The 17,155-nt window shown below is 36.9% G+C and overlaps 1 protein-coding gene across 1 annotated transcript; it reads right to left on the reverse strand.

Moving 5' to 3' along the window:
* Positions 1 to 7,076: 7,076 nt before the first annotated feature.
* On the reverse strand, positions 7,077 to 16,785 carry LOC127455772 (TM2 domain-containing protein 3-like). Its single transcript, XM_051723900.1, has 6 exons — positions 16,543 to 16,785; positions 14,116 to 14,211; positions 11,660 to 11,820; positions 11,073 to 11,247; positions 10,820 to 10,895; positions 7,077 to 10,152 (listed from the first exon to the last, which is right to left on the reverse strand). Exons 1-6 carry the CDS (start codon positions 16,655 to 16,657, stop codon positions 9,987 to 9,989), a joined length of 789 nt encoding a protein of 262 aa, XP_051579860.1. The 5' UTR covers positions 16,658 to 16,785; the 3' UTR covers positions 7,077 to 9,986.
* Between the last annotated feature and the right edge of the window lie 370 nt (positions 16,786 to 17,155).

A 17,155-nucleotide genomic window follows, 5' to 3' on the forward strand; every position in this document is an offset into this window, starting at 1 on the left:
TATATATATTTTATTTTTATTTTTTATTTTATTTTTTTATATATTATTTATTATTATTATTATTATTATTATTATTTTGCGTGTGTATACTTACATGTGACCACAAGGATGTTTGTTGAGGGTCAGGGTGGGGTTGGGGAGGGGTAATAGTGGGGGTTAAATGTTGATTCTGTGTATATATGTTCTGCTTTTCTTTGTTATCTGTATGAATCAATAAAAAATGTTAATCAGAAAATAAATATAAGTGCACATATACACATACTACACCCATAAGTGTTTCAGACATGCCATATTGTTTTCACATGACCTTATCACAATGCATGTTTAAATTAATGATGTCCAGTCATCATCTCAGATATAAAAACTCTTGTTTTGCACTGTAAAACCAGGTTTGTGCAAAGTGTCATATAAGAAAACTGCTGAAAATCTGGTTCATTCATCACATTGGAAATGGTCAAGTCAAGCGCATTGCATTGTTGGATAAAGTCATCCGGGCATTGTGCTTTGCACATTTATGCAAATGTAGTACTAGGTCATTTGGTTATCCCATGAATACAGACAATTAGCATGCCGTATATATAGCATGCTATATAGGCCTGCAGCAGAAGTAGTATGAGTAGTATGGTAGCATGCTGTTCTAAACATAGCCAAAGGCTATGAGTCCCTAGTATATATTGTTTTTAAGAATATATCCTACTCTAAACTCTCTGGACAAACATAAGGAAAATAGTTGAAAATTAAGCACACAGAACCACTTTCAAGATAGTTATGAAATCTAAAGGGATGCCATGCCGTGCCAAACACATTTTGGGGAAGCCATCCACTGTTAACATTTTTCTTTTCCCAAAAGAGTGTATGAAATGAGCTCTTAATCTGTAGAGAATAATGAAATATTGAAATGTATCATATTCTCGTAAATTACATCGTCCTCTGTATAGTATCAGTAAAGCATGAGCTGTGTGACAGGATCGCCCGCGATCGGCCTGCTTGAACTCCGTTCCAGGAAGTGCAGGGTGAGAAATGATCGATGCATGCTGATATGCAGTGAATGCCAAAGCATCCCTGTCAGCGTGTGGGTGCTGGAGGAGTTGGAGTGCTTTTGTGTAGCTGAAGATAGAACTGACATTACAATGATTCTGTGCTACAGCACTGCAAAAAAACAAACAAACATAAACAAAAAAAGTCATAATTTGTTTTATTCAAATACATAATTTTGAGCTAAAAAGTCATTCCCTAGCTCCGCCACTGTAATGATGATCATATTTTATGTAAGAAATCTGACTCTGAATATAATAATTATTACTTTTTTTCTCAGAAATATGACTTAGTATCTCATAATTATGACTAAGCAAAGCACTTTTTTGTGAAAAAGGGCTTCCATACTAGGTAGGGATGTGCAAAACTAACAATTTTCATTATCGACTAATCATTAGGTTGTTTGAACGATTAGTAGATTAGTCTGTATTAAGGATAATAATGTATAATTAGGCTCCGTTTTGGTTATGTGACCCTGATCACATGCGTTTCAGAGGGATATATTGATGCTAAGTGCAGCACTTAAACATGTATAAATAAGAAAGACTCCAATAAAGAACGGCAGAAAACCACTTAAGCACATCCTGACGTGCATAATGACAAACTTCAATGTAAACAAAGCTTGGGAGTCTCAGGGCGATCCTCGCTAGGCATTCAAAAGTGCAGAACTGCAAGTTACAGTGCATCCGGAAAGTATTCACAGCGCTTCACTTTTTCCACATTTTGTTATGTTACAGCCTTATTCCAAAATTGATTAAATTCATTATTTTCCTCAATTCTACAAACAATACCCCATAATGACAATGTGAAAGAAGTTTGTTTGAAATCTTCCCAAAAAAATCACATGTACATAAATATTCACAGCCTTTGCTCAATACTTTGTTGAAGCACCTTTGGCACCAATTACAGCCTCAAGTCTTTTTGAGTATGATGCAATAAGCTTGGCACACCTATTTTTGGGCAGTTTCTCCCATTCTTCTTTGCAGGACCTCTCAAGCTCCATCAGGTTGGATGGGAAGCGTCGGTGCACAGCCATTTTCAGATCTCTCCAGAGATGTTCAGTCGGGTTCAAGTCTGGGCTCTGGCTGGGCCACTCAAGGACATTCACAGAGTTGTCCCATAGCCACTCCTTTGTTATCTTGGCTGTGTGCTTAGGGTCGTTGTCCTGTTGGAAGATGAACCTTCGCCCCAGTCTGAGGTCCAGAGCGCTCTGGAGCAGGTTTTCATCAAGGATGTCTCTGTACATTGCTGCATTCATCTTTCCCTCAATCCTGACTTGTCTCCCAGTTCCTGCCGCTGAAAAACATCCCACATGCTTCACTGTAGGGATGTTATTGGCCAGGTGATGAGCAGTGCCTGGTTTCCTCCAGACATGACGCTTGCCATTCAGGCCAAAGAGTTCAATCTTTGTTTCTCATGGTCTGAGAGTCCTTCAGGTGCCTTTCGGCAAACTCCAGCCGGGCTGTCATGTGCCTTTTACTGAGGAGTGGCTTCCGTCTGGCCACTCTACCATACAGGCCTGATTGGTGGAGTGCTACAGAGATGGTTGTTCTTCTGGAAGGTTCTCCTCTCTCCACAGAGAAATGCTGGAGCTCTGTCAGAGTGACCATCGGGTTCTTGGTCACCTCCCTGACTAAGGCCCTTCTCCCCTGATCACTCAGTTTGGCCAGGCGGCCAGTTCTAGGAAGAGTCCTGGTGGTTCCAAACTTCTTCCATTTACAGATGATGGAGGCCACTGTGCTCATTGGGACCTTCAATGCTGCAGAAATTTTTCTGTACCCTTCCCCAGATCTGTGCCTCGATACAATCCTGTCTCGGAGGTCTACAGACAATTCCTTGGACTTCATGGCTTGGTTTGTGCTCTGACATGCACTGTTAACTGTAGGACCTTATATAGACAGGTGTGTGCCTTTCCAAATCATGTCCAATCAACTGAATTTATCACAGGTGGACTCCAATCAAGTTGTAGAAACACCTCAAGGATGATCAGTGGAAACAGGATGCACCTGAGCTCAATTTTAAGTGTCATGGCAAAGGCTGTGAATACTTATGTACATGTGATTTTTTATTTTTAATAAATTTGCAAAGATTTCAAACAAACTTCTTTCACATTGTCATTATGGGGTATTGTTTGTAGAATTTTGAGGAAAATAATTAATTTAATCCATTTTGGAATAATGCTGTAACATAAAATGTGAAAAAAGTGAAGAGCTGTGAATACTTTCCGGATGCACTGTAAGTATGAATGGGCGTCGGTGGGGCTCGCTTCACTTTGTCCTGTAGCAGCAGCAGTTGATGTCGGACGACAGAACGGTGCCATTTTCAAATAGATTTTCGCTGATTTGGAGAAAAATAAGTGTAGCCAAACCAAATTGGAGAAAGGCGGATGACATGAGCTGGTTGATGACTGGGTCAGGATGGAAGGATCTTGATATGAGGAAGATGGTATGGATAGTGAGGAGTGGATGGCTGTTGGAGGCAGGGCCGTAACCACAATATACTTTGAGGGGGACAAGTCCACGCATCAGTGTCAGCAGTTCAGGTTAAGACTGTTTGTGTCATGTGAGATGTCAGTTACCAGGGTTGGGAGGGTTACTTTTGAAATGTATTCCACTACAGATTACAGAATACATGCTGTAAAATGTCATTTGTAACGTATTCTGTTAGATTACTCAAGGTCAGTAACATATTCTAAATACTTTGGATTACTTCTTCAGCACTGGTAGATTTTTTCACTTGTTTTGACTATAAAAACTCTGCCAGTACAGTAAGACAAAACTGAAAAACCTAAATATCTTATGCAGTGTTGTTTCTAAAACAAGATCAATCAAATTGATCTTGTTTTAAGGATTTTTAGATATTTTTACAGGAAAACAATACAAAAATTATTATCAAGAATATGATTTTTGCCTTAATATCAAAGGTCTTACTAGAAAAAAAGAAATTATGATCCAATGTGAATTTTCTTGATAAAAATATGATCGCGTCTGGTAACGTGCATGTAAAATGGCTAGAAAGAGCATTTTATCTTAGCGTAAAGCTGACAATTTACACAAGGTTTATTTCTATTTCTTCTGCTCCAAACTTACTTCAAACGTACTTCTCTGTCTGCTCGTATGAATGTAACACATCATAAGAAAGTGTTTCACCGCTGTTCAAATGCACTTTGGATCGCATCATTTATATGTATAAATGTTTTCCATCTGAAAGGATTAAATATTAAATGAAACAAATGACAATAAAATGCAAAGTAATCTCTTCAGTAATCAAGATACTTTTTGAATGTAACTGTATTCTAATTACCAAGGGAAATATCAGTGAGTCTGGAGAATTAAATTTTGTTCATGGCATATGTCATTAATTGTACAGATTAAGTGAGACATAACACAGAGAAAATTGAAGTAATTGTGAAAGGTGCTGAGAAAGTTTTGTCAGTTAAAGACATTTCAATAAAAGACTTGAATCAGAAGGGAAATCATCAAGCTAAAATGGACAGAGTTAATGTTTATTCTTCAATGGAATGCAAGAAGTTTATTAGCTAACGGACAGGAGTTCAAAGGATTTATTAATGACTTAGGAACAAAACCAGATATCATTTGCATACAAGAAACTTGGTTGAAACCAACATTAGACTTTGTAAAAGCAGGATATGATAGTATTAGGAGAGAAGAGACTGGTAATGGAGGAGGATGTGTAACATTTATCAAACAGGAACTACAGTACAGGGTAGCGGCTAAAGGAAAAGAGCTGAAATTGATCATAATAGACATTTGGACAAAAGAAGGTAATATTAAAATGGCAAATTATTATAATCCATGCAAGAAACATTAACTGAAAAAATTGGATGAACTGGCAATTCACTCAGAAGGTAAGGTTATCTGATGTGGAGATTTTAATGGTCATAGTACATTAAGGGATAATTATAGTGATATAAATGGTGAAGTTATAGAGGAATTAATGGATAAGAAAAAACCTAGTACGCGTTAACAATGGAAATAGCACTAGAATAAATGTTGTAAATGGGAAAGAAACACCATGTGAAATCACAATTGTATCTGAATCTATAGCAGGGTTATGTTGGTGGGAAGTTAAAAAAGAAAGCACGATGGGGAGTGACCATTATTCAGTTCTAATAGAAATAGGTTCAAGAGCCAAAATAAATAAAACAAACAGATCAGGGGGATGGCCGTTTAGTAAAGCAGATTGGGTGTAATTCAGGGAAATAAGTGATGGAAAAATGGGAGAAATAGATATTAATCATGATATAGAAGATTAGTGGGGCTATAATAGAGGCTGCAATTCAATCAGTTCCAACATGTTTAGGAAATTGTAAAAAAAAAAAAAAAGATTGTTCCGTGGTGGACAAAAGAATGTGGGACAGGAGTTAAAGAGCAAAACAAAGCATTTAAAATACTAAAAAGTACTCATAACTTTGAGGACCTGGTCAAATATAAGAGAATGCAAGCAAATGTAAGAAGAACAGTTAAAACAGCAAAAAGGGAATATTGGAGGTCATTTTGTGAGACAGTGGGAGGAGAAACAGAAATTGATAAGGTGTGGGGTATGATAAGGAAAATGAATGGGATTAGGAGAGAATATAAATATCCATCATTAACAAACAATGAGGAGACTGTGATAACTGAGGTAGAGAAAGCTGAAATGCTTATGAAAGCATTTGTTAAAATTCACAGTTCGGATAATAGCCCTGAAGAAGGTAGGAGAGGGCGAGAGGAAACTACATTAAGAAATAGAGAACTAATTTTAGAAAATGAAAATGCTAATGATACATTGAACATTCCATTTACAATAGGAGAATTAAATAATGCTTTAAAGAATACTAGATTATCAGCGCCAGGTAAAGATCAGGTTTGTTTTATAATGATGATTTATCTAAGTGAATCATCCAAAAATATTATTTTTGAGTTATATAATAAGGTGTGGGAAATGGAGAAATTGCCTAGTTGCTGGAAGGAAGCTCTAGTGGTACCAATCCGTAAAGCAGGGAAGGAAGGTAGCAGTCCAAATGATTGCAGACCAATTGCTTTAACATCCCATATATGTAAAGTGATGGAGAAAATGATCAATCAAAGGTTAACATATATGGAAACTAAAGGACATATCTTAAATTATCAAGTGGATTTAGAAATGGTAGGTACAATGGATCCTACAGTGTGTTTAGAATATGAAGGAAGGAGAGCACAGATTAACAGGGAAAGCATAGTGGCAGTATTTTTTGATACTGAGAAAGTGTACGATATGATGTTGAAAGAGGAATCGAAGGAAAAATGATTAGATGGATTAAAGATTTTTTATTTGGTAGGTCTATTTAAGTTAAAATTGGGCAGAATTACTTAAGGAGTTTTATTGTAGAAAATAGAACACCACAGGGAAGTATAATCAGTTCCTTATAATTTTCTATTATGATTAATGATGTGTTTTTAAATATTAAAGAAGGAATAGGGTTCTCTCTTTTTACAGATGATGGAGCGATTTGGAAATGAGGAAAGAATGTAGAATATATTGTTAAGAAAATACAGGAAGCAATTACAAAAGTAGAAAATGGTCGTATCAATGGGGGTTTCGATTTTCTGTTCATAAAACAAAAACAGTATTTATTTCAAAACGGAAGATTAGCAAGGAGTTAAAATTTAAATTATATGGTCAGGAGGAAGAAAGAGTTTCATGCTTTAAGTTTTTGGGGATATGGTTTGATGAAAAACTCACATTTAAAATACACATTAGGAAGATTAATGATAAATGCAAAAAAGTACTGAATTTAATGAGATGTTTGGTGGGAAAAGATTGGGGGGCTGAGAGGTCAGCTCTGAAAAGTATTTACATTGGACTAATAGGATCAGTTTTGGATTATGGGTGTATAGTGTTTCAATCTGCAGCTAATAGTATGCTGAAAGAATTAGGCAAAATTCTATTTCAGGCATTAAGGATATGTACAGGGCCTATTAGATCAACATCAGCCACAGCACTACAGATTGAAATGGGAGAAATGCCTTTAGAACTCAGAAGAATACAACTGTCATTAAATGATTGGGTCAATATACAAGGTCACAATCAAGAACACCCAGCAAGAGTCACAATAAAACCATGTTGGGAAAAATAAAAGCTGGAAATTCTACATTTTGGATGGAAAATACCTAAGATAACAGAAGACATGGAAATAAATAAGACTCCCATTAGTCCAACAGTACCATGGTCAACAATTCCTCAATGGTTGTTACCACAACCTACTGTAGACAAAGATCAGGGGTCTAAACCAAATGCCCAATAAACATATAAGTACATGCAGGATAATTATTATAGCTATGTCCATATATATTCAGATGCATCGAAAAATATAGAAAACAAAGTAGGTGTGGCATTCACGGTTCCTGATTTCAATATTCGGGTTAATAAAAGAATCTCAGATAATCTCTCAGTGTACACTGGAGAAATGGTAGCAATCTTAATGGCTTTACAGTGGGTTGAGGAAAAAAGACCATTGAGGGCCCTTATATGTTCGGACTCAAGTTCATCGTTAATAACATTAAAAACATGTCATACTGAAATTAGAGCAGATGTTTTGATTGAGATACTTCAAACAATATACAGGATTCAGATGATGGGATTAATTGTAACTTTTTGTAGGGTACCAGCTCATGTAGGGGTAAAAGGAAATGAGATGGCAGATGAGAGTGCAAAAGAAGACAAAAAGAAAAGAGATATGGACATAAATGTAAAATACATGAAGACTGAAATGAAAAGTTGAATTAAACAACATACGAGGAGTAGGTGGCAAAAACAATGGGAGGAGAATATAACAGGAAGATGGTTTTATAACATTCAAAGAAATGTTGGTAAAGGTAGAGTAACAGGACAAAATAGAAGAGAAGAAACAATAATCTCTAGATTTAGATTTAGTCATACAGCACTTAATAGTACTTTGTATAGAACAGGGAAACATGATTCAAGGAAATGTGAAGTTTGTAATCAGGAAGAAACAGTAGAGCATGTTATGATGATCTGTCCGAGGTAAGAGTTCCTTAAGATATTGATTTCTAACCTTAAGAAAATTAAGATGATTTTTGAGTCGACAGGCATTCTGGGAAGAAATTCGTGGGATGAATGTTTTACATTTTTTATGCAATATCTGAAAGCGACAGAGTTAAATAAAAGAATATAGGTCAGTCAAGAGATACAGTGCATTTTTACTGAGAATAACGTAATTTGACCCTGATCCACACTCAACTGCCATAAATGTGCACGTAACATGTAACCCTAACCCTAACCCAAGGAGGGGGCCCCACAGGTTCTTTGCACTGGGGCCTTTAAGATCCAAGTTACACCACTTATAGTTACTATATGTGTTTGTAGGGCAGTATACTACAACTTTCACTATTTCTGAGGTATATTTACAATGAGTAGTATTCATTTACATACATTACCTTTGGCAAATATTTTTATAGATGAGGCATTGATGAGGGTCCAGATGCCCAGACCACCAGAAGGTATACATTATTTTTTATCAGTTTGTGTGTTCCCTGGGAATTGAACCCATGACCCTGTGTTACAAATGCCATGCTCTACCAGCTGAGCTAAAGAACCCATATTTAAATATTTTAGTATTCAAATTTTCTGCATGCACGGAATACCTGAATGACCTACAACATTTGTCAGTGTGCAGTATATAGTCAAGTACACTGCATGGAATACTGTATTTCCCCCCCAATACTTTCCAGTCTGATGAATGCCATTAGTAATTTAAACAGTAATTTCGAACATTTGCTTTTTAACTAATTTAATCAGACTGCCAAATGTGAAGATATTTTTACACAAAATACAATAAAAAAAAAAACAAACAATAATTACATTTTCAAGGTGGAACTGGACACCACTCGCTGAATGAACAGTGCAACGTGATGAGGTCATGTGACAACAATGCAGCATACTACGGTTTCTGCATAATGCATACGGTTTCACATACAGTTCTACTTTTAAAAATGTGGGCTGTATACAGTAGTAGACATAGTAGTAATACGCTAGTTTTCCAGTATTTGCACTTCAAAAAGAGGAACAGAATCCTCTGAAAGTAGGAACAGATTTTACTGTTTAGTGGTCAGGATGTACCTACTGTATGTACCCTATTGTGAAAAGAGACACGTTTGAAAATCCAAATAGAATGGCAGAGAGACGAACACATCTTTATTCTGACTGTTCCAGACACAGTGGCAGCAACTGAGAGCTTCAAATAAAATAACTGTTCCTGGAAACCATTTAGCACAAGTAACATATTTGTTCATGCTAAAACACAGAGCCTGATAGAGCAGACTGTCAAAGAACAATTTCAATGAACTCCTCAAATATTTCAATAGTATCTCCTGAATTATGCTCCTCAAAGCAATCTTTTTCTCCGATTGATTTTATAAAACAAATTGTTTGACTGCAATAGTGATACGGTAGGTGAGAACAATCCACTCAAAGAAACCTGAGTTTTATTCAGAAAAAAATTGTGAACAGAAAATCAACAAATGGCATGAAACATTCTTGTTGAGAACACATTTTGCACAGCTAATCACTATTATATATAAATATACACAAACACTTATATAAAATCAATTCTTAAGATACATACTGTACAAATTTGCCTCTTTAGATTCAGCATACTTCAGACGAAACCCTGATGGAAATAAAACCTCTAGAAAGCTACTGTCTTCTATCATCGTCTTCCTCCACTCAGAGTAGGAGTGTGTGTGCATGTGTGTGTGTGTGTGAGAGAGAGAGAGAAAGAGAAAGAGAAGCTTTAGGTGGAAGATGACGCCGTGTTTCTCAGGCATGCTGTTGAAGGCATGAGCTCACATTCGGAGCAGATGGGAATCTGCTGCAGTGGGAGTTTGGATGGCAACACGTGCTAATGGGGTTCGAAATCTGGGATGAGAGAGTAACCAGCTCCCCCACCCTCAGATATACAGAGATCCATCGGCGGGCCCCACGTAGCCCACCCCGATGAGAAGAACATCGATTAGGGTCCAGATGCCCAGACCACCAAAGCTGAAGAGCTTCCCCAAACCTTCTCTCCACTGACCCAAATAGAACCGATCTGCTCCAAACCCACCCAGAGTGATGCTGTGGAAATACAGAGACAGAAACCGCGCATAACAATGAAACAACACACAACTGTGCAAAGTAAACAGTGATGGACTGATCAGTTGGCTGATATTTGCCAATTTGGAGATTATCAGACGATAACTGTGCTTGTTTGTTGATCAACAGATGTATGTCAGTTTCAAAATCTAACGACAATCTTGGTAATGGATAACGTACATTTTCTGTTTTCAAATATTAATATAACTTTATTTCCAGATTGAGATTACTGGCATTAGCCAATAAGCAGGCACACTTTGCTGATTGATTCTTCGTTACTTGATTTAAAGACAATTCAGATTTTCAGTTTTACTCGTCTGCCACAATTATGTCATGTCTTTAAATTATATATATTTATTTTGATTATTATATATTGACTTATCTTTATTTGGGGGCCATTATTAGCAAATATTAACATATGCGATTAATTTGAATAATGAATCATCATATCATGTAATTAATTCGCTAAAGCATTTGGCATTCATTTACAGCCTATTTGTATTTTACAATTATATACTGTATGTATGCATTACATTAGCATAGCCACTCTTCTCACACAACAGCACTGGTCAAACCCATATAAGTGAAACTACTCTCATTTAAGACAGCATCCTTTTTAGTTTACACAAACAAGTTTAAATTGAGTCACCTGAGAGCAAGAGCTGTGGACCATTTATATCCTCCTGTCCAGTTACAAAACAGACGCTTCTGAAACACTCTTTTACCTGTGGAGACAGCACAGAAAATACACCTTCACAATAATTCACACATAGGATATCAAAAATGACACTGTCCCAAAACTGATTTTCTAGGCAGATTTCTCCAAGCAGCATTTGTCTTATCAATTCAACTAATCCCCCCCCCAAAAAAGTGATGGAGCATCAGGCAAATGTAGCACGTACCCAGACAGTGCACATGCTCCAGTACTTCACAGGTGGCGTTATAGCGTCTGCGAGGACACGATACTGTCATACAGCTGGTAGAGTTTGAGCAGCGATACTGAGATGGATCCAACTGCCAACAGAACTGACAGTCCACCGTCAGGGTGAAATTCTGCCGTGGCTGATTCAACGCATTCTAAACAGAGAAATATGGGATGGAGAGTTTTACAGTACTCTCAAGAGGATCGAGGTAAAGAAACCAAATGATTTTGATTTCTTGACAATGCAAATAGCATTTTTCAGATCTTTATTTTTTATTGAGAATATCTTCTAAAATTAAACATCACATAAAAAAGTATAAATAATGAAGTTCCAGTAATTAGAAATAAAATAATTAACTCAAATAAAATGTAGGCCATGTAATTTTGCAAAATGACCAAAACAGTTTGGACTGAGTACTTTTTCAAAACACTGTACTTAATAAACACAGGGTGCACATAGAGTAATTAACATGTCAAAAATCAAACTCGACACATTATAATTTTCTCAACCCACATTAAAACATAAATATCTCAATTGAAGCACGGCATATCTCAGTAAACTCTCACCACACAGTGAACGCCTGCTCTGGTTCTGCAGGTGAAGTTTGCTGGTTGGCCGTAGCTGCAGTTGTGGTGATACGTGCAGCTGATACATTCTGCAGGTAGTTTGGTACAGAGCCCGCCGCTCGGACACTTTGATGTGTAGTTATCAGTGACCACTGGTGTAGCTAAACACAGACAAACAGCACACATTTTCATGCAAAAAAAATTATATATTTAAACAACCATAAACTGACTGATCTTCTAATGACTGGAGATGATTTGATGTTGATAAGATCAAACTGCATTGAACAACTGGGGGGGGGGGGCGGTGTAACACATTTATAATGTTACAATTGACTATTTTAAAATAAATGTTTTCTTCAAACTTTCTCTTAATCCAAGAATCCTCTACTTTCAGCAATGCAACTGTTCAGCATATACAGTTAATTAAAGCTGCTAGTTTAGAACCTGTGAGGAGTCTGTTTCTCAAATTAGAGACTCTGATGTACTTGTATTCTTGTTGTGCATCTGGGTTGTCCACTTCTGTCACTGTCCCGGTTAGATCAAGTTTATTTTATTCTTTCAAATCAGAAGTGCATAGAATAGCCTTCATCTCTCAAAAGAACAACAGATTGATGAATTTGAGGAGAAATGCGTTTCTTTTTGGTTATTTTTAAAACTGAAATTTGACTTGTAAATGTAAAGTATCTTTACTGAACAGTAACAAAAAAAAATGCAATACCTCAGCAGCAAAAAGCCACTTTATTGCAATTTCCACACTTCATTAAGTAGCACAACTATTTGAACCGTTCTAACAAAAATAAATGTTACTTTAGGACTAAGTTAACATATTAAGTGATTTTTTTAAGGATTATGTGACATTTTCTCAGTAGACTGGAGTAATGGCAGCTGAAAATGGGGCTTTGCCATCATGATAAAAACTGAATTTTAATATAAATATTTCAGACTATAGAGATATATATCTCTGTAATCTATAACCACATTACACATGAGAAATGAAAATTCTTGGTCGAAACTGAACATTCTGAACACATATTTTTCTTCTCTTTTTTCTTTTTGTAATGATAGCCAAATCTACTGGATATTTCCCTTTATTTTAATGAATGGGCATTTGCTGTCAGCCATGCTAAACCACGCCCCCAGCATTGCGCGTGTGCGTGCGTGTCAAGACTGCAGAACAGACGTTCTCGAAGAAGAATACCAATACAAATGGCTAAGCATTTATTTGTACATTAAATTACACATACACTTATGTACTTGTGGATGGTATTCTGACCGAGCTGGTCATTACCACAAAAAGGAAAGCTTATATACACACACACACACACACACACACACACATATATATTATATATATAGTTTTAGCCTTGTCCAACACCCAGGCCATTTTATTTTTAAAATCCTTAAAAATGTAAATTCCATCACCGTCATTTCCACCACAGAATTCTATTAAACACAATAAAGGAATCTGAGAAATGGTGGAAATGACACGGTGGTGAGAACAGCGCAACAGTCTGGTTCCGAAAGTAAAAATCCCATTTTTATTTTATTTTTTTTTTTACATAGACAAATTGATTTTCAATGATAACTTATAAAACTTTAAAGGCTGACCTACCGTGAGCTTTGAGGTTGTTAATTGATGGTATATGCTTCCATTGAAGCCATAAATCTGTGTTATTTCAATTTCATGGATTTAAAATCATGTTTAATAGCGGAATTCCTGTTGAACAACTACATTACCCATAAACAAACAGAGAAAGACCCACCAATCAGAGAACCACAGCCAACAAAGCCCACCAAACAAGTCCAGCAGTGACCATCCACTTCCATGATACACTGTGATTGACACAATCTAGGAGTCGATCTCCCTGCACTCTCAAACTACATATATTTGCATATCAGAATATTTGCAGTAAACTTAAAAATATTGTTTCAATACTTATAATCAACAACCTAAAATAAATAGTTTTATATATTTTCATAGTTTTTATTCGATTACGTCATTCGCAATGCTTCATGGGATTGTAGTCTGTGCCCTCATGAAAGCTGGTAAGTACACAGACCTGTACCTTTGGCTTTTTGTTAGATTTTCAAATACCTTTATGCTTCAAATTAAAGTTTGTAATGTTGTGATTCACCTCGGAGCTGGTTGGTTTCGTTCATTGGTTACAACTATTTTATGAAGGATTTTATGAAAAGTCTATGAAAGAAATGAATGGGAAAAATATATCCAGAACCCAGACGGCTGAAAAGGTGGGCGGGAACTGTTGTGCTGTTTCCATGACTTTCAGAAAAAACAACAAAAATGACAAATCTCCTGTAATGCTTGAGCATACACTGTTGGACATTGTCAGTAGACAATAAAAAAAATTGTGAGAGTGTGAAAAATGTTTTAATGAGACATTATTTTCTAGAATTCCACAGTGCTAAAAGTCCTCAAAGCTGGGTTTGAGCGTCACCTGATGTTGCTGTCAGGGCCACTGGACTGCTCATCACAGGGTTCTGCTGGGCTGTGTATGCCGGTTCCTCACCCACATGAGAAGAACTCATATACCCTGAGAAAAAGAGAAGCTTTTGATTGCTTGATTTATCTTTAAATGATGTCTTACTGTAAAATACATACACAGAACTGAACCTTGAATAGATGAACCGATTAAAACTGAGCCCTCCTTACAAACAAGTACAGTGATGGTATCAGACGGTAAGAATACAATACACTGATACCATGGTACTAAGTTTTTTGAACATGGTATTCTTGAAAGTACCTTGGAGAACCATGTAAATAACATGGTATTAGCATCTGATTCCATCAATGTACCATGATAGCACCATAATAGACATTCATATGACATGGTATTTACAAGATACTTTAAATAATACTAAGGTCGTACCATCATGGTAATGTACCATAATATTACCATGCTAATACAGCTGTGCTCAAAAGTTTGCATACCCTGGCAAAAATGTTGAAATTTTGACATTGATTTTGAAAATATGACTGATCATGCAAAAAAACGGTCTTTTATTTAAGGATAGTGATCATATGAAGCCATTTATCATCACATAGTTGTTTGGCTCCTTTTTAAATCATAATGATAACAGAAATCACCCAAATGGCCCTGATCAAAAGTTTACATACCCTTGAATGTTTGGCCTTGTTACAGACACACAAGGTTACACACACAGGTTTATATGGCAATTAAAGGTTAATTTCCCACACCTGTGGCTTTTTAAATTGCAATTAGTGTCTGTGTATAAATAGTCAATGAGTTTGTTAGCTCTCACGTGGATGCACTGAGCAGGCTAGATACTGAGCCATGGGGAGCAGAAAAGAACTGTCAAAAGACCTGCGTAACAAGGTAATGGAACTTTATAAAGATGGAAAATGATTTAAAATATATCCAAAGCCTTGAAAATGCCAGTCAGTACTGTTCAATTACTTAAGAAGTGAAAAATTCGGGGATCTCTTGATACCAAGCCAAGGTCAGGTAGACCGAGAAAGATTTCAGCCACAACTGCCAGAAGAATTGTTTGGGATACAAAGAAAATCCCACAGGTAACCTCAGGAGAAATACAGGCTGCTCTGGAAAAAGACGGTGTGGTTGTTTCAAGGAGCACAATACGACGATACTTGAACAAAAATGAGCTGCATGGTCGAGTTGCCAGAAAGAAGCCTTTACTGTGTCAATGCCACAAATGACAACACCTTGACACACCTCACAGCTTCTGGCACACTGTAATTTGGAGTGACGAGACCAAAATAGAGCTTTATGGTCACAACCATAAGTGCTATGTTTGGAGAGGGGTCAACAAGGCCTATAGTGAAAATAATACCATCCCCACTGTGAAGCATGGTGGTGGCTCACTGATGTTTTGGGGGGGTGTGAGCTCTAAAGGCACGGGGAACCTTGTGAAAATTGATGGCAAGATGAATGCAGCATGTTATCAGAAAATACTGGCAGACAATTTGCATTCTTCTGCACGAAAGCTGCGCATGGGACGCTCTTGGACTTTCCAGCATGACAATGACCCTAAGCACAAGGCCAAGTTGACCCTCCAATGGTTACAGCTGAAAAAGTTGAAGGTTCTGGAGTGGCCATCACAGTCTCCTGACCTTAATATCATTGAGCCACTCTGGGGAGATCTCAAACGTGCGGTTCATGCAAGACGACCAAAGACTTTGCATGACCTGGAGGCATTTTGCCAAGATGAATGGGCAGCTATACCACCTGCAAGAATTTGGGGCCTCATGGACAACTATTACAAAAGACTGCACGCTGCCATTGATGCTAAACGGGGCAATACACAGTATTAAGGACTAAGGGTATGCAGACTTTTGAACAGGGGTCATTTCATTTTTTTCTTTGTTGCCATGTTTTGTTTTATGATTGTGCCATTCCGTTATAACCTACAGTTGAATATGAATCCCATATTAAATAAATGTGTTTTGCCTGCTCACTCATGTTTTCTTTAAAAATGGTACATACTGCATATTACCAATTCTCCAAAGGTATGCAAACTTTTGAGCACAACTGTATATATATATATATATATATATATATATATATATATATATATATATATATATATATATATATATATATATATTTCTTTAATGTTTGTTGTCATAGAGGAGGTTTTGGTTGCATGCCTGATCTTAAGTCTCAGTATAAAATCAAATACCATATGCAGTGGTACTGAATGGCACATATTTATATAGTTCTTCCACTTCAAATAATAATAACATGGAACTATCAAGGTACCAAAAATAAAACATGATGTCACCACATTAATACTACAGGTCATGTAAAAAACATGTTTTTACAATGGTATATGTTGGTGACATAACATGACAGTGATATGAGGAGCTAGCTTGCAAGTCTTACCGATCACACATTTCGAGTATATATCCAACAGCAACAGAACTGTGAAAAGACACGAGTTCATGATGTTCCGACCGCGTTCAAAAACCCATTTCAATCCATTTCCGCTCGCTGCCATCCCGAACCACTAACGAACCGAATATTTGAACCTCCGAAAACTGGTTCTGAATCTGATGTTCCTCTGATGGCCTGAACTTCCGCTTACGTAGAAGCCGCAAAGGCTGAGATTTTTCCAAATAAAAGTCCCATACTACTAGCTGCGACGGTATAGTCACTCCGCACATGGCAACCATAGTTTTCGCAAAATACCACACCAGATGCTGTAGTAAAATCTGACAACACTGGGACCATAAATTGTGCGTCTTTACCTCAGATTACGCAAAAAACAAACAAACAAAAAAAAACAACGCAATTTCCCGGTCTTGTATAGCTAATGCGCATGCGCGTACTCGGCTTGATTGACAGGCTATGTCTGTATCTAAAAGGTGATTAGCTCTTTTACCTGAAAGGCGGGATTTCTTTTCTACATCCGTTTGGCGTTCTAACTTTATCCATTCATTTTATTAGAAGTGTCTCTGCTAAATAGTCTATGCTACAGGCCAGACTCCAGCTCTAT

Source organism: Myxocyprinus asiaticus, chromosome 18 (genome assembly GCF_019703515.2).
Source record: "Myxocyprinus asiaticus isolate MX2 ecotype Aquarium Trade chromosome 18, UBuf_Myxa_2, whole genome shotgun sequence".
In the NCBI taxonomy this organism is placed as follows: Eukaryota; Metazoa; Chordata; class Actinopteri; order Cypriniformes; family Catostomidae; genus Myxocyprinus; species Myxocyprinus asiaticus.